The sequence below is a fragment of the Vidua chalybeata genome, chromosome 4, assembly GCF_026979565.1.
Source record: "Vidua chalybeata isolate OUT-0048 chromosome 4, bVidCha1 merged haplotype, whole genome shotgun sequence".
Lineage (NCBI taxonomy): Eukaryota > Metazoa > Chordata > Aves > Passeriformes > Viduidae > Vidua > Vidua chalybeata.
In genome coordinates, this window is record NC_071533.1 from 3,769,514 (window position 1) to 3,796,883 (window position 27,370).

The 27,370-nt window shown below is 42.6% G+C and overlaps 1 protein-coding gene across 2 annotated transcripts in view; it reads right to left on the bottom strand.

The window, feature by feature from the left end:
• MAML3 (mastermind like transcriptional coactivator 3) overlaps positions 1–27,370 on the bottom strand; it is a 240,676-nt gene that overhangs the window by 62,048 nt on the left and 151,258 nt on the right. Inside the window, exon 2 of one of the 2 annotated variants that reach the window (XM_053941499.1) lies at positions 23,113–24,585. In XM_053941499.1, coding sequence (XP_053797474.1) covers positions 23,113–24,585 — 1,473 coding nt within the window. Of the gene's footprint in view, positions 1–23,112; positions 24,586–27,370 lie in introns of those variants that run through there. The other variant, XM_053941500.1, reaches the window with a different exon arrangement.

Sequence of the window (27,370 nt, forward strand, 5' to 3'; positions counted from 1 at the left end):
AACAGCAAATGAAAGCATTCGATTTGCAAGCATTTCTGGACAGCCAAATCATACAAAGCAGTAACTCCTTCTCTTCAGGGACAATGTCCTGAAAGGATGAAGCAAGGACACCTCTCAAACCACACTCATAATGATCCTTAGCATTAACAAGAGTTATATGCATAAAAAGCAGCATATATCTTACTAAGCAGGTGAGAGTGGCAGATGAACTGATAGAAGAGGGCAGAATACCTTACTCACAGCTATTAGCTGAGTGGTGAAAATACCTGAGTAGAAATGTATGTTCAATTATACGTGTATTCAACTCTCGGACATGTATCATGACCACCTACACCTCTACGAAGAACACGGTCCTTAACTTGCTGTTTGAGGACCATGGAGTCAATGGTCTTCATAAGAAAATTTTCTCATGGAAAATGTTTCCTGCAATTCTCTAAGGCTCTACCTTTCCCTTCACACAAGAGGATGATTTCTACAGGGAGCAAAATGAACGACGAATCACAAGGTAGCTGTAGAACTGTAGCAGAAGCAGGAGACAGAGAGATTTCTCAGGGACCAGACTGACCTTGATGAGCAACTCCAGATAAAAGCTACAGTCCTTGGTCTCCCACCATGATTTTCAGAGGTGGGTCACTTCAGTTATATCTCTCCCTGTAGCAACAGACAGCTCTAGCAGGGATGACACACTCTCAGAGGGCTCCCCTTTACAAAAGAAACATTAGAAGATGACAGGACAGGCACAGAGAATTCTGACATGAAAGTCAGGAAAAAAAAAAAGGCATGAATGAGACAAAGAACAAGGCTGCACTGTGTCCTGGGCTCCTCAGCATGATGCCATGGAGAGATGGGATCTCCTGCTGTAGGCCAGTGGAACAGCAGAAGACTTTAGGTAGAAAGTGGCCAAACCAACCTGTTGAGAACTGTGCTATGTTAGGCACAAGGAGGTCTTTGTTACAGTTACCATTACCCACCTTCACTTTGTACTGCCCAACTCTGATAACTCAAGTGACAACAAAAGAAGAATGGAATCCGGACAAGTTGATTAAAGGATGGAAAAACATGCCAATCCTGAAATAGAACTTCTGCTCAGAACCATCTTCTCTTCCTTTAAGCCTCTGATTTTCAGAACAATTTAAAGGAAACTTTATGTACCTCCACAGCAGCAATACCCATGACCTAGTTAGTGACTCCCAAAGGAAACGTTGAAGTTTCTTATAGCATTTTTGTTACTCTTATGCAAGGGAGATTAAAAGATCATCCCAGAACAGCCAACCTTTAAAAATCAGGAAGCAAATCGCTAAAATCATAGAATATCCTGAGTTGGAAGGGATCCACAAGGATCATAGAGTCCAGCTCCTGGCCCTGCACAGGATATCCTAGGACTCATACCCTGTGCCTGAGAGCACTGTCCAAACGCTCCTTGAACTCTGCCAGGTTTGGTGCTGTGACCACTGCCATGGGGAATCTGTTCCAGGCTCAACCACCCTTGAGGTGAAAAACTTTCTTCTGATACTGAACCTCCCTGACTCAGCTTCAGGCCATTCCCTCAGGTATTTTCTCTGGTTACCAGAGAGAAGAGATCAGACCTCAGTATTTCTTCTCAGTATCATGTTTTGTCTTTTTCTCCTTTGCCCATTTTTGCAGGTGCCAGGTTCGAGCTTTCCTTTCCTAGAAGATGCCTTTCCTAAAACACAGAAATGAAGTTACAGGATCTGAGACCTTCCAAAGAAGACACCAAATAAAACTCCGTGTTAAAATGTAAGCTGGAGAACACGGATTGTCTTCTGAAAGCATGGTTCTCACTCATCAACCCTTCTGAGACACAGGAATAGGCAAGAGTCACATGGGAATTTCGGTCCCTTCAAATGAAATCCCACTGCCTGAGTCCCCAAGGCCAGTGGCTGCACATGGAAAAAAGGGGAGAAAAAACAATTTCACTCAGTCTGATACCATATTCCTGCTCTACTCACCCTGTGTTAACCTACCCATTGAGTTTATTGGGGTAGCAAATCATGTAAGACATTGATTTTTAGCTATTTTAAGTGAATATAGGATTCACATGTGCATTTTTCCTTCAAAGAATGAAGTTGTAGAGGGCACAGCAAGACACATTTTGTTCTGCGAAAGCAGTCTGTAAGTGGAACAGAAAACCTTTGCTTTCTGATATTACAGACAGAGGCATGAAAAGAGAACAGGCTCCTGGTGCCTCCACACATGCAGGTGCCCCTGAGTGAGTGCAGAGATCCATGCTCTGATCACAAGACAGCACTGAAGGATGTCAAAACTGCCAAAGAGCCCCATGCCTGCAGGCAAGCAGTGATTTACCTCTGCCTTTAAGACTCCCATCTTCAAATTTATAGCCCAAACAGGAGTTCCAAAAAACGAGCAACACACTAAAACTTTCTTCCAGAAAAGGGAAAGCATCTATTCCAATAGCTTAACTGTGTCTAAACCACAGGTCACCTCCTGTGTGCAGCTGCACAGGGAAACCAAATTCCCCAGAGGATGCAGTTCCACATGGGTGATTGGCATATGCGATGCTACCGACAGGCAGCCTGAAAATTTGGCATTTGTTCCACGTTTTAATTCCTCAAGCTTTAGTACTACAGGATTCATTCTTCAGAAGCCATGATTCTTGGGGACAGCATACAATTTACAGAGCGGCTCTGCACCTTTCCTTTCCTCTTCCCTTTGTCTTCTGGATTTTTATACAGGATTTAAATTATTTTCCTTCCCTTTCCCTTCCCGCCACCCCCAGCTGCTTTAAGTTGATACAGGAGAAAGTAGAGGTCACAGGAAGAGTGAAGACACATAATCTAATTTTCATTTTGTCCATTAATCATGCACGATTTCAGCCAGCCATTTAACAAGGTGGAACTCTAAAGTGATCACTCTCTAGACTGATGGGGGAAAATTCACTCTAATTCCCATTGCTGCTCCACACTCCTGTTCATGCTGCACAGAACCGCCTCTCCTTCTTGCAGGGAAAAATGGATTTACATGTCCCAAAAAACGTATGCTGTCCTGGAAGTCTTCTCAAGAGCTTTTTGCTATATTTAAAAGTGTCGAGTTGAAGCTGTTGGTGCTTCATTTGTGGGTGGCTGGATTTTGTGGAGGTGTGGCTCAAAGCAAATCAAATAGGAAGCTTTCTATTTTAGTACATTTTGATATGAAGCTCTAACTATTGTTACACATTATTCTAGCTCACAAATCAGAAAGCCTAGGAGCAGTTCTGTGTCTGCACCCCTTATATACTCTCTGCTATTTGCCAGACTCCCAGCTAGTCAGGATCAAATCTCCTAAAGTGAGACAATTCTGGAAATTACAGAGATGTGCACTAATCACATGTAAGGTCAAGGAGACTGGATGTATTGGGCCTTGGACATTCACAGGTGAGGCAGAAAAAGACACCTTCTTTCTCTGCTGGAGTTTGATGAGTACTGCAGCATTTGCCACCTTGCAAGATGATGTCTCAGCCCCTCTCTTTATCTCACCTTTGTTTAATTCTTTGGCCAAGTGACTGTAGTGTGCAGAGGGGAAGAAATCCCTCTCTGGTTTAAGAACAGCCCTTAGCAGCTGTGTTGGGAATGAGGACTGGAGAACCCAAGGAGAACTGCAGCAAGGCACACTTCTCCATGATTGTCTATCTGCTCAACAGGAGGGACCTGGCCTCCCCTCTACGTCCCTGGATGAACTCTGGACATCTCAGTTACTCCATAGTCAAGGAAGCTTCTGTATTTCACAAGGTTTCTATGCCAGCTGTGAATGCCCCAGTCCCCTTCCACTCACTGTGATTTTGTCAGAGAAAGAGAGCAAAGGCTTATCCTGAACTTTGAGGTAAGAGACCCAAGGACACTCATACCTCCCTTGGAGGGGAAAAAATGGGTTTTCCATACCAAAAAGGCGATAAGCCTGAGAAGTGTTATCTCCCTCAGAGGTCACTCAAGGGCATCATTCAACAGAAAGTAAGAATCAGCACTACATTCCTTCGCCCTTTCAAGGTTTCAAAGAAACAACGGGATGTTAAAGGAAGAGGAGTGCAGGTACACAGAAGTAGGGTAAGATTTGAGTATGTCAAAGATTGAGTTGCTGACAAGCACTCTTTTGGAGAGACCCTGAGCAGTTCAGCTCTGCAATGGAAAAGGCATTTCCCGAGACAGCATTGCCACTCTGGAGTCTTCTGCTCTACTGGGATGAAAAAAAGGTGCACATTGACTCTAGGGAAAAAACTGTGTCCTGCAGTTGGCTGTCTGTCTTTTTCCAAAAAATTACAACCTTGTTTCTAGGAGGTTTCTCTAGTAAGATCACTGACTCAAGTAAAGAGGCGGTGATTCCTAAGCCCAATCATTAAGTCCCCAGAACTACAGGGATTTCCCAAAATGCCAGTGCTATATCATCCCTGACACAGGCTATGGAGAGGTGTCATGGGGACCGAAAGCCCTTTTAGGGCAACTCTGATAGAAAAAGGGCGAGAAAGAGGGGAAATGAAAGATTTATTACATTTTGTTTCCCAGTTCTGAAGGGCTAACGGCCAATGCCTGTGAAACCAGGAATATGGGAAGGGTAGCAGGGATTATATTTATCTGTCAGTGTTTCTAATAAAATTTACCAGCTGTAAATTCTTTGCTAGTCAAACCAAAATTATAAAGATACAGAGAGAAATTTTTAAAAGAAGAAATGAGAGTTAGAGACTCAGTGACATAACTGCACTCAGTTTCTGTGGGATTCGGGAGCATCACCACCTTTTTGAAAACTTCCCTTTGCATGTGAAGAACACAGCTTGGGTGAACCGAAATATTGCACCTGCTGTCAAGAGCATGGAACAAGAGCAGGCAGACTGGCTCAGTTCTTATGATTCTACTAACTTAAATTTTAGTACTCCAAAATAGAATTACCATGAAGTTCAGGAGCGATTATGTGTAACAATTAAAAGAATTTTCACAACACCATTTTTGAGCAAGCCCTCTGTATTACAAGTCACTTTATTAGTTGCTGAGCCAAACCATATTTCACAAGGCAAAAAACCCAATCAGGCCACATTTGCCAGGTGAGTATCATGTAGTGTTTCCTTTCCAGGTGCTTGATCTGAGAGTAGCAGCACAGAGTTGAAATTTTGTCTGCTTGGTTTGATTTTTCCTATGTGTGTATGTTTTCAGTTTTTACTGAAATTACATATTGCAAGCAACCCCTGGATGCAGAACCCCGCCTCTCCTAATAGACCTTTCTACTCTGACAGGGGCACTCAACAGCATGAAATAATCCCCTTCAATTTATGAAAGAAGTTCCCAGTCTCTGAGTTTTAAACTATTAGTGATCAACACTTGCAACAAAACCCAATATGGATACTCAGTGAACAGCCTGGATTTTAAATATTCACTATTGGAGGTGACTGTTTGCCTGTGTGTGCAGGAATGACCAACGGTGCTCTGGTTTCCAGGGACACCACCAAAAACAAGAGGGGACCATTTCCTGGTTTAAGTGTTTAAATTAGTTTCCTCTTTTCCCCTATCATGCACTGTTCTAAGCAAGAGGACATAACTGCTTGCAGGAGGGAAACAAGAAGCAGATGATGCGACAGAAAAGCCGAGACAGATACGCACAGAGGCCAATTAATTCTTTTTTTAAATTACACCACCATTTGAATGCAAAATGCAAAGGGAAATGACACTAACATCCAAGCTTGTTTCTAAAGTAATGAATAAGCCCAAAAATCTTTCAAAAAGATTGTATAAAAAAAATCTGACATGTGCCTTTTAAGTAGATAAAGCAGTTCAACTTTGGAGTGACTGAAATACATCTTTGTCATAACCTTAGTTTTGTACTTGGATCCAGATACTATGACAGAAAATATTTGATAGCAAATAGGAAAAAAAGTACAACAGGTCCCCATGCCTGAACAATAATGATACAAAACATGTGCACAGAATTTGAAGAACAACATCAACAAATACTTTAAATCCTTGTCTACCTTTTGCAACTGAGCCAGGACATCGTCTTCCAAAATAAGCCTGAAAGCACTTTTTCACTTTTTAATCGCGTGTTGCCTTTAGACATTTTAGATTTGTGTTTTTCTCCTGTACCCAAATACTTCCTTTGAGGGAAAGCAAAACTAAATATTAAAAAAAAAAAAAAAAGGAATGAGTATGGTAAAAAGTCAGTGATGATCACCTTTTTGTTGATACTGGGAACATTTTGCCATTTTAAAATTCAAGTCTAATTGAATGCTGCTAAGGCATCCAAAACTGCACCAAAAAATTATGGTCCTACCCTATTAATTTCTCTTTTCCAAGGATTGCTGCGGATATCATGTATTGGAAGACATGACCTACTTCCTGTATTTTCAGAGAATACAAATAAGGAAGATCTCATTGCTAAAGATATTTTAAAACCAGAGGAGAGAGAGGGGAGTCACAAGAAGTAGGGCAGAGAGGGGGGCTTGAGTGAGGTAGAGGTAGTTTGGCAGAGAACACAAAACATTCCTGGTTTTTGCTACTGATCATGACTTTTTTAACAAGGGCACAGGGTTCATGTAAATGCCAAGCCACTGGCAAATAAAATAATGTCATCATGTGCACTCCCCTCTCTTCTCTGGAAGAAGAATATGCCTTTGCACAGTGCTTGGCCACCTGAAGCTGCCCCCAAACTCTGCTGGCCAGGGGCTGCCTGTGCTGGGACTCAAGGGAACCACGGCTGCACTCCAAGCCTTGGGATTCACTTCTGTCATTAAAAGATACCAAATTTCTGTGTGCAGAGGTGGCTCTTGTACAAACCTGAGGCTTAGTTTGCTGTAGGTTACCTCCTGGGGTCCCCATGTGAAAAAGGCTCCAAAACACCCCTTGGGTACCAACTGCTGCTGCCTCTGCTCCAGTCCTCTGCTCTCAACATCAGCACTTACTCCCCAGTTTAAAAGCCCCACAGCTCTGAAGCAGTGTATGACCAGTTTCTGCAGTAATAGACACGAACTTCTCAGAACTAATTATCAGAGGGAGTATACACCTTCTCCACAAAACCATCTAAACACTGAAGCTTTACTAAATACACTCTGTTCCCCGCTCAAACTACATGGGTCTGATTTTCCGGCGCAGGATGAGGTAGGATTTTGCTGCTACCAAAGCTGAAAGCCCCAAATGCAACATGACTAAGAACTGAATTGCCCAGTTTCCAGAGCTAAGGCAGGCTCCACATGCTAATTCTCTGCTAAGCCAAAGCATGGGGCTTTGATTTCCTAACCTCAGAATGTTATCTGGCTCTGGTGTAGGATTACTATTAGCTCTGTACATCTGTCCTTACAGTAGGGTCACTGTCACACCATATGTCACTTGAACAACCTTTATTTTTTCTGGATTTTTGTCTTTTTTACAATCAGTGTTCATCTGGAAGAGCCTGGATTCCCTTGGCTTTCAAAATCTGCTTTGCATTGCTAATGCATGAAGCTGTAGGCTAAGTTGCATCAGTGAGACAGAGAAAGACACAGAGAGAGATACAAAAAACCTGCTAAGAAAAAATGTTTTCAGGTTGCTCTTCAGTACTAACAAAACAAAACCCCAACCACCCAAACAAAACATCAGAGAAGGTTTATTCAATTTCCATTTACCAAACCAATGACCACTTTTTTTTTTTTTTTTTCCTAAAGTGCTTCTGCATAAGTTCATTATCCAATGAATATTCCTGACTTGCAGCAGTGTAACAAGAGAGAGTCTGACCTAGAAAGAGCAGGTCAGGCTCCACATGGAAGCCATCACAAGGGTGGCAAGTCACAGCTTCAGTACATGCAAGGTATGCCAATCTCTTGATACAGGAGGAAAAAACTCCTGCAAAATTCATGGAGACTTAATTCTCCCTCTCCCCTCTCTAGTACTGTAGTAAGTGCACGGGTCATCAGTCTCTAAATTGTCACTCTCTCAGAGGAATAACAAAAGAAAGAAATCAGGGGATCTGAAGGGAGACATTAAATGGGTCTTCCAAGATCAATGGCCAGCCTTCTGGGACATTATGAGGATTTTATACTTCCATAGGACCTTTCCTCCCCAAGGAACTCAAACACCTTTCTGAATGATATGCTCATCTCCCATGAAGGCTGCATCCAGTGAAAGGGAGCAGAGAAAACCATGTCTATGCAGGTGGTCATATGGCAGCTCCTGTGCTAGAAGGAGCACAGGAACACCCACAGGAAATGCAGGTCTCTGCCCCAGCAGTTTAATAAGCCTGGACCCGACTATGTAACACAGACCTGTGCAAGGCAGTGCAGGGGAAAAGATTACCAAAACACAGGGAAATCAGCAGGAAAAAGGAAAGACATCCATAGCTTGCTTCAGAGGGAAAGACATCAAGTCAAACCACATATATAAGAAGCAAATGGAAACACTCCAGAGCCACTCAGAAACAAAAGCAAGACCTGAATTGTACTGAAGCTGCAAGGGAGATCCAGGGCACATTCCTGTTGTAGAGGAAGACAGCAGGGCTTTTTCTACTAGCTTAAGAATGAGCTAGTCACAGCAGGGTTCAGACTCAAGATGAAGATGCTGAAGAACCTGTCTCTCACTGAAAACCACAAAGTTTCCCTGCCTCACTTCTATGCCTCATCTTCGACTGCTTTTCCAATGAAAGAGTTCACCGTGGAATGCAGACAAAAGAGCAGCATTAGCTACATCCCTCCCAGGGTTCCCAGTGGATTAAAGGTGCTCCTGCAGCCCGGGCTCAAACTGGTCAGATCAAAAGTGTCACTGGAGAGCTCAGGCAAAGAGCTTTCAAACAAATTCAGCTACACTCAGACACAAGGATACATCCAGTATAATCTGTTATTGTTCCACCAAGAGTAAATCCTTACTTAAGCCTCCATTTTTAAAAATTAGTCAAAAAACTTATCTTCTTTGCCTCTTGTATTTCCCTATCTCCTTGCAGTCTGGGACTGGTGTCCAGGTGTGACTGTGATCTTCCCCATGATGGGACAGTAAGATACAAATGACAGAGGAAGAGGCTACAGGTTGACCTCATTGTCAGATAAAATCCATTATGTGTGATTAAAACTTAACAAAATGCAGTCACGTTAAAAATTACTATCATGAAGTGCACCATGATTTACTGACTAAATGAATGAGAAATTTATCTGAATAAGATAGTCCTAGCCCTCCTGCATTGGCAATGCATGATAAATTGCTGATTGTGAGAAGACCATTGCTTGCTGTTGGATGACTTACACACATTGATTTTTTCCTAACAACACCAATTATCATAATAGCATCTCCACATATATTACGTAAAGTTTCCTCTTAGCAAGCAAAAATTATTTCAGATCTTCAGGTCCCAAACTGCAAAGAATAAAGATGGAAAGGAAGGATTTACAAACTACCTCCTTACCTTTTATTATGCAGATCAAAGGTCCAACCCACTGGATCTTACTTAGTCTTGAAGAGATGGGAACAACATTCAAGAAAGCACAGGCATTGTGCAATGAAGCTGTGATCACAGTGGGTTGTTTTTTGCAAAGTTGTGATCTAATTTTGTGAGGCCAAAAAAAGTCTTTGAGAAAGAGGAATGCAATTCCAAAGAACAAGGGGGAACAAACCCCCCACCATTTCTCCAATTTCATTAAGATGCACAGGGGCAGACTGTGCAGTCCTTATGTAAGTGTGCTCCCATTGACTAAGGTTGTGTAGGTGAGAAATACCTCACTAAGCTGAAAAGGAAAAGCACAGTCTATTAATAGGAAATTAAAAGTGGTGGAATATCTAAGAAAAATGGAGGAGAGAGAAAGAGAGACCACGTATTGTATTCTCAGTTACATGAAAATCAATCACAATAACCCACGTTCTTGTCTTTGAGGAATCTAAGTGATAAAAGACCACCTTGAAAAAAAAAAAATAATGCCCTGCCATTCAATGTCCTCTCCAGTACATGTATTTTCAGACTTATCCATGAGGATTTTCCAAAAGTCCATGCTTTTTACAGAGGAATGTGCTGCTCAGGAGCATGAATAAATTAGCCTATTTATTGACATTAATGTTTTGGGGTTTCTGACCCAGTACACTGTACTTAAAGCAGAGAGCAGACACATCAGCTGGAAGAGCAATGCCAGAGTACACCCAGGAGAGCTCCCAGTCTGTGCTGGCCACTCCACAGCTGCTGTGTGCTACAGGAAGCACAAAGCTGGGAGCTCTGCTTAAGTTACACCCCTGACATTTCCACTCTGCTCTGACCTGTGCTGCCCAGAAGCCAGAGCCCTCTCTGGCACAATGCTTGCCAAGTAGCTGGGAAGCAGAGCAGGCAAGCTCCAGACAGGTGAGTGGATAATAAAGGCACCTTTCCCAGGCCAGCTGCAGTGGGAAACAATGCAGGATTGCTGCAACAATGCAGGATTGCTGCAACGATGCTGTATTGCTGTGCATGGTGTGAGCATTGCAGCTTTTACTGAAAGGCAGAAAGGCTTAGGGGCCCTGTTCTTTCCTCAGGCTGCTTTCTCTTGAAGGGCAGCACTGGTACCTGTGGATTTCCCCCTCCCTGACCCCCCAGTCATTGCCAAGCTGGGGCCTTTTCCACTGCTCCATTAGCACAAAAATCCCAGGCTTTCAGTACATCTGACACACTGTCCATCTCCAGCCAAAGCAGGCTTCTGCAAGTGTTCCTGCAGGTGACACCTGTGTCCCTTTCAGCACTTGGAAAACAGCCCACCCCTTATGTAACCTGAGTCAAGGATTTTATTTTATTTTATTTTATTTTATTTTATTTTATTTTATTTTATTTTATTTTATTTTATTTTATTTTATTTTATTTTATTTTATTTTATTTTAGGGGGTTGTTTTTTGTTTTTTTTTTTTTGGTAGCAGTTTTCACTCCTATCTGCATCTTGGGAAGGACTGGGGATGTAATCCCCCGTGCTGTTTGCAAACCAGGTGCAGGAATGGGTGAGTGCAAAGGGAAATTTCTAGAGCAGCACAGCTGCTTGGTGACTTCTCTTGTGTCACGGTGAGAAATCTCTGACATCTCCCACTGACACCCAGAGCTTCACCCACTTCAGACACACAAGCTTTTTGGTACATACAGTTTCCCCATCGTGTTGTCTTTTACCTGGGGGATGTGAGCAGGTGCTTGGGGAGATACAGAAATGATCCTCCTTGATCCTGGACTAGCAACCCCCATGGAGTCAGATGAATAAAGTGAATACATCTTCAGACTGACCACATACACTAAATTTTACTATGCATCCATGTGCAGTTTGTGATACACATAGTAACTATTCCAGAAATGTCTTAAAAGGCTTTAAATATTTCTGTTCTATGCATGTGTCTGTAAGAACAGTGAAGTTGTCTTCGAGTAATGGGACCAGTTTTGCATGATATGAAGGGTTTAAAAGTTACTCTCCCAAAAAAATAACTTAAAATTGCTCTTCCATCTGTAAGACTGCAAGGGTTTGTAACCCTAATTTACTGAATTCTCCTGCCATAGACAAATCCTTTAGGTGTGCATGTCCCTGGCCACTTAACAATAGAAAATTCCCACATATTTAGTTTTGTTTTAGCCGTCTGTGATAAGGGCACACTGCAAATAATCTTGATCCAGTGAAGCTGTTCCAAATTCTGGTAGAGATGGATTAGCGGTCAGACTGCAGGTAGAGAGACCAAATTTATCTCAGGGATTTATCTCATGGATGGTGCTACTACATTAGTGAGATTTTAGCTGAGATCCCTCAGTTCTTCACCTGTCCCAGGAGTGGTTAAAAGACCATTTAATATGACAATAAATATTTCGTACAATTTCCATCTGCCAGAGGTATACAGACCACAGAAAGCCATGGAAGCCTGGAATTTCCTGTGCACTGTGACAATACCAAAAAAAAGGTCCTGTGCTATTAAATGGGTAAGGAGGGGAAGCAGAGAGATAAAAGCTGGATGAGGGGAAACAGGAGGTAAACTTAAACAGGGAACTTAGACAGAGAAAAAGAAAAATGGCTTATGGAGTAGTGGGAGAGAGAAAAGAAGCAGACAAATAATATAGGACAGATTAAAAGCAAAAAAAAGCCAGTAGAAAAAAAAATCCTCCCCAACCTGCTGGATTCAGAGGGGAAGGAATACACACTGGAAAAATAATCCCAGTGGAATTGGAAAGTGCATCTTGGGCAGTCTCAGGAATCTTGCTTTCTCTAGGCAATACCATGTACAAAAATGAATTTAAAATTCAGATTCTTTTGGGGATGTTTACTCTTCAAGGAATATGATGTCACAAAAGGAGAAGTCATCTCAGGACAGACCTTACACTCTCTCTAGGTAGACACTTTCAAAACCTTTTTCTTTCTGTTTTATAAAGACATTGACTTTCCCCCAGTTTCTCCAAACAGCATATGCAAACAAAAGGCATCTTACAGGTTCACCTGTTTTTCAAACCATATTTTAACCAGAAGTGAGAGATCTGACAGAACAGATTCTACAGAGGAGCGCTAGCATGAGCCAAAGACAAAGCTCCTGGAGTAAGTAATCAGCTTTAATACTGCCCAAGTGTGAAACAGAAGTGAAAAGGAGACCGAGGAAACATGACTTTGTGACAGCACTGCTAAACTTCGGCTTGCTTTCCTATGAGACACTTGATCCTCTCTAGGCAGCTCCTCTCTTACTGCAGAGGAAGAGCTGCTAACAAGCTCCCACCGGGTGCAAATGAGGAAGCACCTGTTTGGAAGAGGTGTTGCCACAGAATGGGTGGTTTTGTCCCAGTGTGTAAGATACGCTTGCAGGGTAATGCATACAAAACGTTCCTCTCACACAAGAAAAAGGGGCTGAGTGTGAGTGGGAGGACTCCAGAATGCAACAAGAGAACAAAGAACACAGGGACCAACAGATCGGTTCCTCTCCTTATTAACACACTTGGCTGTCGCAGACAACACTAAGCTGGTGAACATTAACATAAAGAGGGCAAGCTTCCCGTTGCCCATGAGGAATGAAATCTTTGCTGAGAGAGCAGAAGCCACATTCTTTAGCAAATTAGATGCATCAGCTGGGATTTGGCAGAACCTCCTGAGCCAAGGACTCCAAATCTGCACTTAACCACTTCCTTGGACAGTCTTTCAAGAGATATTAAGTGTTCCTGCTATGGACACACACACACATTGCAGCATTAGGAAATCTTCCTGGAGGGAACACACATACCAATAACATAATGCTTCTAGGTAGCATAAGGCTTGAATATTGCAAAATGTTTTGGAAAGCATCAGAAATAGGATCCACGTAGATAAAATGAAAGACGAAATAGGAAGTCAGAAGTGAGAGGTACACCTTGCTGCTGATGTGGAACATCCTAGCCATCCAGGGAGTGCAGACTGACCATCAGAGAGTGCTCCTTCATGCAGACACAGGCTAGGTAGATGTTGAGCTCAGAGCTTTGAAGGGATTCTGACATTGGTCCTGGTATCACTGCTCTGGGATCAGGTGGCCAAGACCTCTGCTGAGGCACAACCAGGCTGTAAGTCATATTGCTTTAGAGAAGGGATTAAAAAACTCCTGGTAATATGTGTCCAAAAAGCTACACTAACCACAAAGGAATATGTAAACACAAGTTTTAAAAGGGCTGTTGGTTTCCACATGTAATTCCAGAAAACACAGTGACATTCAGAACACTTCTGAGCTACAGTCATGAAGTGCAGTAAAGAAATCTGAGCAAAAATGAGCCTCTAAAGATGGGGCTATTACTTTTCCTTTGAAAAGATGAGCATTACTTGGTCCTAAGTTCCTAGCTGGAACATCAGTCAGTACTTAATGATGTTATCCTCAAGCAAAAGATATATTCATGCTCCTGGGACAAACAAACTTTCAGTGCCATCAAAATGTTCTTGTGGAGGGGCAGGGGGTGGAGAGAGGACGTTTAAGGAACACAGGGATTACAACAGAGTAGGGGATTTTCTCTTTCTGGCAGTGCTTAGTCTCCCAGACATCTCTCTGTGTCTTTCTTCCTCCTCTGCCATTCCTGCACCTTGTGGAGCAGCACAGATATCCAGTTGTGGAATTTCTGTTTTTCAGACCTCTTCACAGTGCTACCCAAAATGAAGCTGTTACTGTGTAATCTCTAATTGGCTGCAACACCGCTGAAGTGGGCACTGCCTCTTCTGACATGTGGTTCTGACACCCTCCACCAGAACAGAAATACCTACATTTTCTTCCCTCACAACAACTGAGGTTTTTTTAACAGCTTGATCAGGTGCACAGGTCTGCCTGAAGGAGCAGTTGGGAAAGGACTGCCATGTATTCCCCCATTCACAAAGGAGCCCATTTCCCCTTTACACTGGTAGCTGGTGATGGGTACGTGGGGAGAGGAAGGCTGCAGTTTGCCCTGCTCCCTAGGGCTGGCTCTCTATGTGCACCAGCCCTTCACAAAAGCCAGTGCCATCCCCAGCTAGCCTGCAAACAGGAAAGAGGAGGTGATGCAGGAGACAGCACAGGAGGATGTGTACAGCACAGGGAGTCAGTGAACAGTCCTCTGGGGCGAAGAGGAGCCCGCCTGGGGGCTGACTTTTCATCATTTTCCCCTCCCCATTCCTCCCCCGATGATGTCTGTTTACCTGAGTGTGGAGACATGAGCAGGGAAGGAGTCACCTACACATTAAAAAAAAAAAACAAAAAAGAAAAAAAAAAAAAGAAGAAGATTGCAGATTGCAGAAAAATAAAGAGAAGAACAGGATGGAGGTTGCTTTTAAGATAATCACAATTTAGTTCAACGTAGCATTTTGAATTAGAGGATACCCTGTAACCTTTATCCGTATTGACTGATTGTTTGATAAGTTTTCTTTGCTGCAAGATCCTTAACAGAGAGAAATCAGAGCAGAGGGAGAAACAGGAAAAGAAAAGGAGGTCCCTGGCAGAGCAGGCTAGGTGATCAGTGTGGAGCAGAAACTGCATGAAACCTACTTAACTGAGTTAAGCAGCAAAGACATTCCATCCTTCATGCAGTAACGAGAGCACAGGGGAGGATACTGCTTGTGCAAGAATAACTCCTGTTTCAAGAATATTTCTATATGTACAATTAAACTCTTCCTGAAATACTACTGAAAAACTGAATTTCAAGTTTGCTTGGAATTAAATCTCAGCTTTTGTACGCCCCTACTATGGAGGGAGATGGTAAAAGAGATGGAAAGAGTTAATTTTTAATCCAGTTTCTTGTTCCCTTTACAAAGGGTGGGAAAGACAATGACACTATGCTTAAATTGAAAAATAAACTCCCAGACTACCCAGAAAAGGCTTTCCCAGCAAAGGCATTTGCTAACAATTTGTTTCCTGCAGAACAGAATAGTCAAAAGGCAATTTTAAATCTAATGTCGGCAGAGATACGTGAAATGACACTGAGGCTTAGAAATGCTGCTGAGGGTGGAAATGCAGCCTGAAAGGAGGCAGTTTGTTTCAGCTCTTTTAATCAGTACAGAGAGCAGTAAGGGCCCCAGATCTCAGTAATCTACAGTTCATTGTTATATGCCTGATGAAGGCTAATCATTCATTGATTTATGCATTTATATTCAGATCTTTAGAAATTACAAGGACAGCCCCACCCACCTCCCTTTAAATGGTTACTCTGTGGATATAAGATAGGTCTGAGTGTGTTCAGATCCAAAACAGTGCCAGAGAAAATGGGTGGACAACTGCAAAGCCTTCCCTTGGGCTTTCCAGCAGAGCCTATTCTCTTCCAAAATGAGTTGCAAGACTTGCCTGGCTCCCACTACCAGCAAGGGAAAGCTGACCACCAATCTCATTGGTGGGCTAGCATGAGCCCTGGAAGATTGGGCAGAGATATTCCCTCGTCCTCTGAAAAAGAGATGAAGTAGAGAGATCTTCCTGGCCCTGGATCTGTACTGTTGAATTTGGCCAGGACCTGCTGCTGATTTTATCATTGCTGCAAACGACAAGGCCCCGTAATCCCGCTGCACTCGCAGCCTTCTTGCTTGTGGCAGATAAAGGAAATTTGGTACACGTTGAGTAATTACTTCACCTGTGTATTCAGCATGGGCTGTAACTTGGAAGCAATGTCATTTCCTTTTGTGATGTGCATTTTCTAAAAGGACTATGTGACACCATAGAAATACAAGCACAACAACCAAAGGGGAGCTCCCAAGAAAGAGGTCTGGAGCTGCACCAGAACCTTAGGGTACAGCTGGGTAAAAGAACAGGTTGGATTGAAATGGGGGCACGGAAAATTCCCAGCATTACATTTATCTTATCATTAGAAGATTCATAATTTCAGATGTTTTCCCTTCACTTTACTATTCTGAAGCCAAAAGTGGAAGGAAGAATCAAAGATTTACCCTAAAAAGCAAACTCCTGTCCCAAATGGATACAGAACAGCTGGAAATCAAGAATCCTAGGAGTTCAGAAAACAGGAAGGTAACTACTACCTTATCCCTAATATGTATTAATTTTATGAGCTCATGATTTTAAAGCAATTTTAGAATTTCTGAATATTTCCAACTAGCAGCATTGTGAGGCTTGACTTTTGTTTTAGGCATTCAGAGTTCTATATTTATGAATTTAAACACAGGACTATACATTCCTGCAAAATTAAGGTCTGATTAATGTTTTTGAGATGTTGAGAAGCAAATTGGCAAACCTAGGCTTTGTAGAAGGGAAATTAATAAATACAGGGGCAAGAAGAATTCTAAGTGTCTACACTCCAGGAAAAGGTAAAAGGTAAAGATAAGGATGCATACAGACTTACAAAATTTACACAAGGACAAATCTAAAACTCAAATATTATCTAAGTGCAAGCTATGATTCAATCTGCATCATGGCTGGGTATTGCAAGATCCCAGACTGGAGAAAAAGGAATCAGAGCAAGTCAAACCAAAATGCTCAGACAGAGCGAGTTCTGGCAACCAGTAGTGAGGTACTAAAGGCTAAATAGACAAAGTACTCTCAAGGATAGGAACCTTACTCTTCATCTTCGGAAAAAGCCTTTTCTCAAAATAAAAATGGAAAGTAACAAAATCTAACTTATGACCTGAACTCACTGTCTACATGAAAACAGGACAGTTTATTGGTTTGCAATAAACGCAGAGAGTTACAAAGGCCTGTGGACAATAAGAAGTTTGTTATGGCTGGCATTGCTGAAAGCAGGTAGAATGGGTCATGAGATTGGAAAGCTAAAACTGATGATGCTAACTTGCACTTTCAGAAAAATATGGCACAAAAAACCCACCCAGGAAAGGGTAGCACTCTATGCAAAAATATGCTGCTATTGGCTATAGACATTTCAAGGCCATAGTGCTTCACAACTGCAGTTGTAATGAATAAAACTGAAGAGGAGTTGATTGGCACACATTAAATCATTAAACTATTGGACCTTGCTAAATAACAGGACAAACTGTTCTTTACATAGCAATCTAGATCATGTTGGAAGGAAAAGTGTAAAGAAAAGAAGTAAAATAGAGGACATTTAATATACACTTTACTTCGTGCAGTCAGTAATACAAAATATCTGCTTCTAAAAATAACATAGGACATTTTCTTTACAAATGTGAATAATACACACTATAAGTCTTCAAGAAACTTGACAAGAAGAAAATCACACAACAATGTATTTTTATAACTCTTAAACAAATGGAGAAGTTTCTATGAATCAAAGAGTTACCACTACAACTGTGTTTTATAAAGTGGAAGAGACCAGTTTTTCTGACACACTCTCTAGCAAAGCAATGGAACAACTGCTTTCAGCTCTCTACCAGCAACAACTTGGAGGATTTAACAGTGAATACTGGTCAGCATGGTTTCAGGAGAGTAGGTTTCACCAAAGAATTTCAAAGAATCATAGGGTTATTTAGTCTGGAAAAGACCTCTAAGATCACTGAGTTCAGCCTTTAACCCAACTCTGCTCTTAGGGCCACGCATGTGCATGTTTTGAAATACCCCCAAGGGTGGTGAATCAACCACTTGCCTGGGCAGTCTGATCCCATTTCCTTAAAACGGGATGAGTGCTTTAGCTGAGGCATGGGAGCAGTGCTCTTATACTTTAATTTGGCAAGGTCTAGGCTTGGGAAAAAAACTTGATATTGAAGAAAAAACATTACCAAAAATGAAACTAACAAAGTTTGTGTTACATTAATAAGTACACGCCCACAGGTCACAAAATGAGGAATCACCAGCAAAATTGGTTTTGAGGCTTATGCCACGGAGATCTCAGCCAAAATGCTATCCAATGTTTGTTTCTAGTGATTTATGCTAACATGGCCTTCTTTACAACACAATGTGCAGATGACAGCATGCATGGTAAGAAGGCTAGGCTATGTTCCCAAATTGCCTGGTAAGATGGTCAGAATCCATCTGAGCATGTTTTGTTAACCCATCTGTCCTTAAAAGTCTACCCGAGACTCATTTCCAGGGAGTTTTGTAAAAGGCAGGCACAGCATCTAAACTCCAAGTCAAAGCTTTTGTGGAAAGCAGTGTCTACAAGCCAAACATAGCACAGACAGGCATTCACTATAGCTCAATAGGCTGCTCAGCAAGTGATCCTCACTATCTCCTTCATTATTTCCATTCCAGCCTGTGTCCCCTAAAATCTGGTAAGACAGTTGTTTCTCTGTCACAGTTTCATGCAGTGAATACAAATCTTTCTTCTTTACTTCCAGGTAGGCTTTTGAAAAAGGCCAAATTCCAGAACATCAACAATCTCTTTGTCTTACTAGCTCAAAGACAACCTTCAAAAAAGTGTAAAATCTCCTTTGCCATTTTGAAGAGAAACACATCCTTTCACTTCTAAAGGACAAATGATGATTATGTTTTGTAAATGCACTCAGGACACAGGTCTCCCTTTACCTTTGGCATGCAAAACCAGACTGAGCAGATGATGCTTCTTGAAAGGACAGATAATTAAATATTAATATATGCTTGCAGGATGGTGTCATTTCTCGCCTTCATTCACATCCCTACAATTTTAAACAAAATAACTAGTGGTTTCATTAGGAAATAATTGCAGCATTCTGACAGTCCCATGCAGGCAAATAGCTGCAGTCTAGTTTTACTTTTCTTACACCCTTGGAGAATTCGGTTTTGTTTTGACCTCTCATTACTTTCCCTCACACACTTGGCTCCAAACATCAAATTTTGCCCCAGCTATTCAGCAGTTATTCCTTAGGGCTGCTTTTCTTTTTCTTACCATTATGCATTCATATAGAACAGCTGGAACCAAGAAAAAGCACAATTAATTATTCCTAAATTTCCCAAAGCAAATGGTTTTACTTTTCCTCAGTATGAAATTTTGGGTTGAGGAACAAGAGAAAAATTGTCTCCCATAAAACCTTGCATACATCTCAAAAACTTAATGGAACATTTTAGTTTAAACAACAGTGTAATTTTTGAGAAAGAGGTGGTTCAGGTTTTCTTCCTTTTATTTCTAAAATCCTATAAAAAATCTAAACAAAGCCACTGTTGCATCTTGGTGGGGAACTGATTTCTTTTATTATGACATGAGAACCAGAAGAGAAGAGGACCTCTACCCCTCAAATGCCAAGCAAGTTACCAGCCCTGTGAAAATCTACTTGCTGGATTAGCCTGTGAGCCCCAGCTAAGCAAGAATGGAAGAAACCCACAGAAAAAGCAAGAGCAAAAAAGGGCAACACCTGCCACACAGTCACAAACTAACAACTGGGTTTAGGGCAGATCAGGGTACATGGAGCAAGGTAGAGAGCAGGGAATTCTAAAGTGTGAGTCTGACCAAGTGGAGAACAGTCAAGTATGAGCTAAAATTAGCAGGAAAGAGTCTTGATAAGGTAGACGAGTCAGGATCCACCATGAGTTTTGCTGGATATAGATGGGTCAGGATCTGCCTATGGTTTTAACACTCAGTTCCAGAAACAAAATTCCATCAAAATTACCTTCAGGCCACCTCTGGAAAAATCCCTGACTCAAAAATCCAAACCAGTATCTGCTCTGAGTAAAAACACCCCAACCAGTGCTCCTGTGAAGAGAAACAAGGTATAAAATAAGATATAGGACTTAATGATTCAGGGCACATGGGTCGTTTCAGCAAGAGTATGCTGAGGGCTACAGTGCCAGTATCAGTCCAGAATCTCCGCAGCAAAGCAAAGGACTAACACATCTGACAAGAAGAGTCTAAAAACCCACAGTGCAGAGATCCTTCAGAGAAGTGCTGCTTCTGTTGGATACTAGTTGTGCTAGCTAGGCTGCTGATTTAGCACTCTGCCTGTCCAACTGCTCACACAAATACTGAGAGGAAAAGGCTTCTTCTCTTCACAAGAGTAGGCAGTGATGCTCAGCGTGCCCAGGACACAAGCCCAGAGCACTGACACATGAATCAGAGTCATGGGCAGCTGACCTCCACAGAGCATTTGCTAAGCCCCAGCTGGACTGAAACCAACGGTGTAGCTCACTAAAATAAACTCAACAACTGAAGCAATGTGTTCATGTAAGAACGCTGCTCACTACGACAGAAATACCTCAGGCACAAATGGGTTTTGATTAGTGTGTGTACGCATGCACAGAACTGAGCCATACCTGAATTTCACAGCAGTACACAGAAAATAAGCCAAGGCACTTTATGTACATGTCAGATGGTCTCTAATCAGCTTTTGGTTCTTGAATATGCCCTTGTAAGAGTAACTTGAGAGAAGTATATGGTCACTGCTAACTGTTAGGTGCAACAGGTAGATTCTTTTTCTCATAAAATATAATTTGTTAAATCATTGTGATTATTTAACACAAACATACACTTTTACAAATCTTTATCAAACCCCAAAACTACAATGAAAGTAAAACCTATGAACTGACAGAAAGATACATTCACTTTACATTCAGAAATGTATTTCAAACTGAAGAGTGCAATATTCTTATTTTTCATCTGTGACTATCAGCATGTAGTAAGTTGTAGAATCAGATAGTCTACATCAGTCTGTGTTTAACTTAACTTTAACTTATCTTAACAGTTTCAACATTTTTACCCCTTTTGCAAAAAACAGTAAGTTCCATCAAGCACATTTCACAATAATAAGCTTTCTAATTTTTCACAGGAAAATGCTTTTCAGGGGAGCAGGAGACAAAGAAGGAAGAAATACTTTACAGTTAGAAACTTATTACTTCAACCTTTCTCATCAAAATAAATCCCTTCAGTGTAGGCAAGTGGGTTCCACAAGTAGTAAAGGGACCTTTTGATGTCTACACAAAAGCAAGAAGTCCCTCATCCTGGATGGATCGATAAATGTGAATTGCACATATTGTATAACAAAGTATGGCTCTGCCTTAAGTTTCTTCTTTGTATGTCACAGAAATTACTTCATATCTGGACTTGTTTATGGAAGAATGTCTAATTCTACCCAAATATCTAGTTTTTCTTACATTAGAAAGAGAAAAAAAAGAGGAACTGAATGAGATTAGATATATGAATATATTAGATATATGATATATTAGATATATGAAATGTATGAAACCTTGGCTACCCATTCATATTGTGAAATTGCAGAGAGCTATTAACATTAATTTCTTGACTTATGAAATGGAGGAGATGGCATTAACTCTTTCACACAGGCAGTTCATCCTCTCAGCTGCTTGATGGGTCTTTGAGTTCAGCAGATTTAACAAAAGCAAAAACAAGAAACGACAAAGCATTAGGCAGCATGACCAAGCATCCTCTGCCTCTTAGTTACAAACTGATATATCTGTAGCCACAATTACAGTCTGAGTTCTATGTCATTATTCCAGTATTTCTCTAGATAAACCTTCCCCAAACGGAGAGGCTTTAGATCACCTATGTCTAATAAAATAGGCAAGCAGAATTAGGATAAAAATACGAACCTTTGTGCTGTCATCACACATCCTGAACCAAAACCAGGAGGCAGATGAACATTTCTTTTTGCTTTGCAATTAATTTTAAATAATATGTGATGTGGTCTGACCTGATAAAGCTCCTACTTCTCCTTACTGGTTGATCTCCAAACTCCATAAGCTGAAGGAATGACAAAATTTGCTGTATTTCTACATGCATTACAGTGTGAGTCACAGTTAAACCATGCTCAGAATGAAGTATTCCTTGTAGGTGGTGTGCAAACAGCTAATTTGGTGAAAAGCTGTTGTGCTAAAATGATCAACCAACAATTCTATTAGTGTATTACACACCATAGGTGTATATCAGACTTCTTGATGTGTTTTGGTGGGACATAACTTCTGTGAAGGCATCACTTTGGGAATTGATTATTAACTTTAATCCATTTTTAAACTCTCAGTACAACACTCAGAAAATTTGTTCTTGAACCTTCCCATGACACCAGCGGGGAGATCTTTCCAGGGGCTGCACAGCTAAGAATACCCTGCTGACCCAGGGGGTGATAGGGCATTGATGTCACCGCTATTCCAACTGGTTATTAACTCACTACAAAGTATTCCCCAAGCCTGGCAACTGCTGCACCGGAGCTTAGCATGAATACACGTGAGGCAGCGATGCCAGTGACGCTAAGCCAACATGGCTTTAGCCTCTTTCTCAAAGACAAAACACTCGGGGTTGCTAAAGACTGCTTGAAAGTCCCAGAATAAACCGCCACATCTCATCATCATCGACCAAGCACCACTTAAAGCATCCCGTTGTTCTTACTTTTTCCAGTCAAAACCAAAGGCAATTGGCACCCAAAATGTTCTTCCTTTGCTCCCAGAGCCAAAAAGCCAAAGATGCTGTATAAAGCTGGCTTGATCTCTACCCCAAGAAGAAGGGACCAACTGCTCCATCTTTTTGGTGCAATGCTAACTACACTCTGGAAATTAAGCCATGCAGTGGTTTGGGATCCACAACCACCAAGTCTTGCGTTATGAAAAAAAAAGCAAATAAACTCCAAGGAAGAGTGACTTCTGACCCAAAATTTCCCAGAATGGCCCTTAAGCACTCATCAGAAGAGGCACAGGGAAAGAGCAGTGAATTAAGAACAGATCTAAAGTATAATGCAACATAATTTCAGTCATTTCTTAAGATAATCAGGCTCCAATACCATGTGAAAAATCCAAGAAGCATCTGCAAAGACATTCCATGCTTTCAAGGGGAAGGAGGGAGCAAATGGAGGAGACTGGACAAAGAGGTGTTGTCTCTTGTTGGCCGATACAAGAGGCCTCTTGTACAAAGCCTCTTGTTGCCCACGTGTCGTGCACCCACACTTACCTGACCAAGGGCAGGGAGCGCTGCATACGCCATGGGCTGGTTTATCATTCCTTTCTGCTTCATGATGAGCATGCGTTTCTGCTCCTCGCTCAGGTGTGCCACTTGAGCTGGCATCTGCGTCTGCTGGGACTGCTGCTGCTGCTGGATGTACGGCATCATGGTGTTCTTCCCGGGATTTGCCATTGCTGGGCTCATCATCTGACTCAGCTCAGTATTGAAATGGGTCAGAGGTTTAGTGTTGCCATAAGAAAGCACATTGGGCTGTTTGCCCAAGGAGTTTGTGACCAAATTATTTGGCTGCTGACCGATCATGTTCATGTGATTTTGAGGGAGGTAGTTATTAATTGTGGTCTTCTGGGGATTGTTTGCCATAGGAGGCACTCCAGGGTTTTGGTTGTTAAAGGCTTGAGAATACATCATTGGACTATTTGGTTTGTCTGCGCTGAAGGGTCCTCCGTAGGGACTAGATGGAGGCCCCACCGGTGACCAGCTTGAGGGCTGATTTGGATGCTGTTGCTGCTTCTGCTGCATGAGCTTGGCTCTTTGCTGCTGCTGGGCTGCCATCTGCTTGAGCTGCTCAGCTGGGGACAGGTCAGCGCTGGGCAGGGTCACTGGCCCAGGCCCCGATGCTGGGTTCATCAGGAAGCCATTTCCAGAGCGCACCTGTGTCTGCCCGGGAGTGTGGGCCTGGCTGGGAGTCTGAGGGGACTGGACAACACAGTTTGCTGGTGATCCAGCAGGGACTGGGGCCAGTGGGGCACTGGATGCAGAAGCAATGCTGGAGCCTGAGGAGATGTTGGAAAATGGAGGGCCAGAAGAAGACGGTCTGACCTGGGGAGACCCTAATGGGACATGAGCAAATGGAGAATGGGATGGATCGCTTTTTACGCTCGCACTCTCCTGAGTCTCTGTGGCAGGCTTGGGAAATTCGGGCTCCTTCTTCTCTTCAAAGTCTTCATTAAACAAATCCTGTATATCGTCTTCCGGGACGGTGTTCGCCAGCTCATCTATGAGCTCCTGCCACTCCTGATCGTTTAGGTTAATGTCTGAGAAGAGCTTGTTCTGATTTGAAAGAGATGTTTCAGAAGTGTCTATGCAGTTGGAGTCATCCAGAGGCTCTTGCTTTAGTTCCTTGTTGTGCAGGATGTTAAAACTGTCATCCAGCTCATTGCAGCCATTAACAGGGAGCTTTATCTCAGAAAGCCCACCATTTTCACCCAAGTCTTCCAGACCACTCCTGTGAGTTCCACTGTTCTGCAGGAGCAGAGGAGCTTTCATGTCAAGCTGGTGGAGAGGAGAAACAGCAGGCAAAGGCAAATTAATGGGCAAGCTGTTGATTGCCTCAACGCCCGGCACATCCTTGCGTGTCCGCTTGCTGGTTGGAGAAAAGTTCCCGTCACAAACTCCATTCTGCTGTTCCCCATTGAGAGGTGAACGTGCGCCTTCCAACTTCCTTTTGACCGTCTCTTGAAGCTTAAAGAAAACAAGAGGAAAGAAAAAAAATTAACCATTTGCAGATGCAAAAGAAGTGCTCATGGGCACTGTGACAAGATACTCCTCATCAAGCCAGTTTTAAAACTTATTAGGAAGTTTCTCTGATTTCATTCTTATGGCTTGATCAATTTGAAAACACAGTCTAAAAACCCCCTGACAACCAAACACTTCCCCCTGTCCCAAACCAAACCTTCCCTTGACTGGGAAAGCAGAACTGTAAAATATGTCTGAGCTTTCCAAGCTGAGCCTATGCTAACTTCCAAGAAATTTAGGGAGCAAGTTGACTAATTCAACATTTGAGTGCCTAGTACAGAGATGAGATTTAAACAGTGTGCCTAACACAGTGAGAAGTCTGAAAATGGAACAAAAAAAAGAGAAAAAAGGAATCACTAAAATTTACTAATCACTCTGATTTTTTTTAGTTGGAAGTTTCTAGAAGCTTCTAAAAAAATAACTGCAATATAATTGATTGACTACTTATATTGAAATGTGTTGTTGACAAAAAAAAATTACATAGTCTCATTTGATTAGCCCTATGTTCTTGGCTAACACATTGAGAATCACTTTTAAGGGAGAAAAAAAAAAATACATCCACCCTAGAATCTAGAAGGTGCTTTGCATAACATTAACTCAGTCAAATAATTTAAAAAAGGAAACCAGCTATGTGCTAAGAGCTAACATAAACCATAAATAGCAAACAGAAATAATAGCAAGACAAGTCTACAGAAAAGCAAATATATTGGAATATAATAATTTTATAGAAAATAATGTATTAACATCAGCTTTAAGTCAGGTTACAGAAGCATAGCAGAGAACTGTAGCAAGCAGCAGTCCTCCCCACTCACACCCAAGTGGAGTCCTTTACTTATGTACGAGGCTAAAAAAAGCATCTCTCTTCAGCTAAGGCCAGGAACAATAGTGGGGAGGGGAGGAAGCAGAGAGGTCACAGCTCTAGCAAACGCCTTCAGGACACACTTGCATCCTTGATACTAGAACAATGGAAGACAAAATACTGAAAGATTTTATCAGTTTTTAAAGTATTCTTACTGGTAGGAAAGTCGGTGATATGCAACTCCCACCCCTTCCCTAACCTAGAGGTCCTCAACCTTCTTTCTTCTCATAATCCAGATCCCATTTATTTCTCCCATCCCAGAGGGCTGGTTCCCCTTTCATCCCGTGTGTAAGACAGGCAAGCAAATCCATATCTTGCCTAGGTTTTGGAGGGAGTGGTTCTGGGAAGGCTGTGCCCTTCTCCTGCCCCTGAGGCCTCTTTCAGCACACCGTGCAGAGGGATGTGGCCAGCACAGGCATTGCTGCAGCACAGCTGAGCATGCATGGGACTCCTGGCCACTGTGAGGTTGCTCTTCTGCAGAGAACCAAGCAGAAGGGCAAGGCTACGAGTCTAAGCAGACCATCAACTCCTTGATTTGCACTGGAGCAGAACAGCTTTTTAATGTGGGAAAATAATTGAAATGTAAATAAGAGTCCCCAGTGGGTCACTGTTGGCATAAATGACCGAGACTTTGCTGCCTGTTCCACCTTGCACAAAGCCAGCGTGTGCCGAGCCTCCCACAGGCAGAAATTCCTCCACCTTGTGGCTTCTGTGGTGCCACATAGACCAGCTGCTCTGTAACCACAGCCTCTGCCCCATGGCTGCTCTCCTTCTCTGGTGTTTGGTTTTAAAAACCTGAATTTGGAGAGTTGTGGGTGTTCATCTTGGGGATGAGAAAGTTCTGGGTAGACCTTTACAGCACCTTCCAGCACCCAAAGGGCCCACAAGAGAGCTGGAGAAGGACTTCCTACAAGTGATAGGACAAGGCGTAATGGATTCAAACTGACAGAGGGTGGGTTTAGATTAGATATTAGTATGAAATTCTTCCCTGTGAGGATGGTGAGGTGTTGGTACAGGTTGCCCAGAGAAGCTGTGGATGTCCCATCCCTGGAAGAGTTCAAGGCCAGGCTGGATGAGGCTCTGAGCAACCTGGTCTAGTGGAAGGTGTCCCTGCCCATGGCAAGGGGGTTGGAATTAGATGATTTTTAAGGTCCCTTCCAACCCTTCCTAAATTCTATGAATTTATGCCTATGCAGCTCTGTAGCAGCTGTCCATACCCTGAGTCTCTCCCCTCCCCAGATTCTGGAGATGAGGGAACAGGCACGGCCAGTGGTTTGCACCAAGAAGTTCCTCTTCCTGTGCTGCAGAGTGTGATGGGGAACTAGCCTGCAGTAATGTGAGCGTCAAGACGGCTGTAGGCCTGTTTTGGGCCTCCCTATCAAGTCCCTGTCACTCCATTCCCACTCCTCTCCCAAATGCAACAGCTCTGGTCCCCATGAGCTCCACAGATGCAGGTGGAAATGCACACTGTGCCACTCTCTCTAGATTAAAGCCTGGCACAGTCAAGTTTAGCAACCATAATAGGCTGCAGAGCACAGAGCCCCGCAGGAGAGCATCGCCTTCTGTCCACACCTGTACATCTCTCTGTGCCACAGCAGCAGAGCTCTGCTAGCAAGAGGTGCTTGCCCAGAGGGGGTAATTGCCTCAATCTGGGCCAGTTAGCAGCCATGTGGAAAGGAGGTCCAGGACTGGTGTGAAGGATCAAAATCAGACCCCACAAGGGGGCTTATGGTATGGCTCTCACCTCGGCTGCCTCCCTCCCCTAAAGCCCGTGTTAAGCTGAACATCGGTGTGTGGCCTTACAGCTCCCTGCTGCTTTTTGAGTCGTGTATCCGCCTTGCTGCAGAATCCTACAGCTGAGTTGGTTCCACT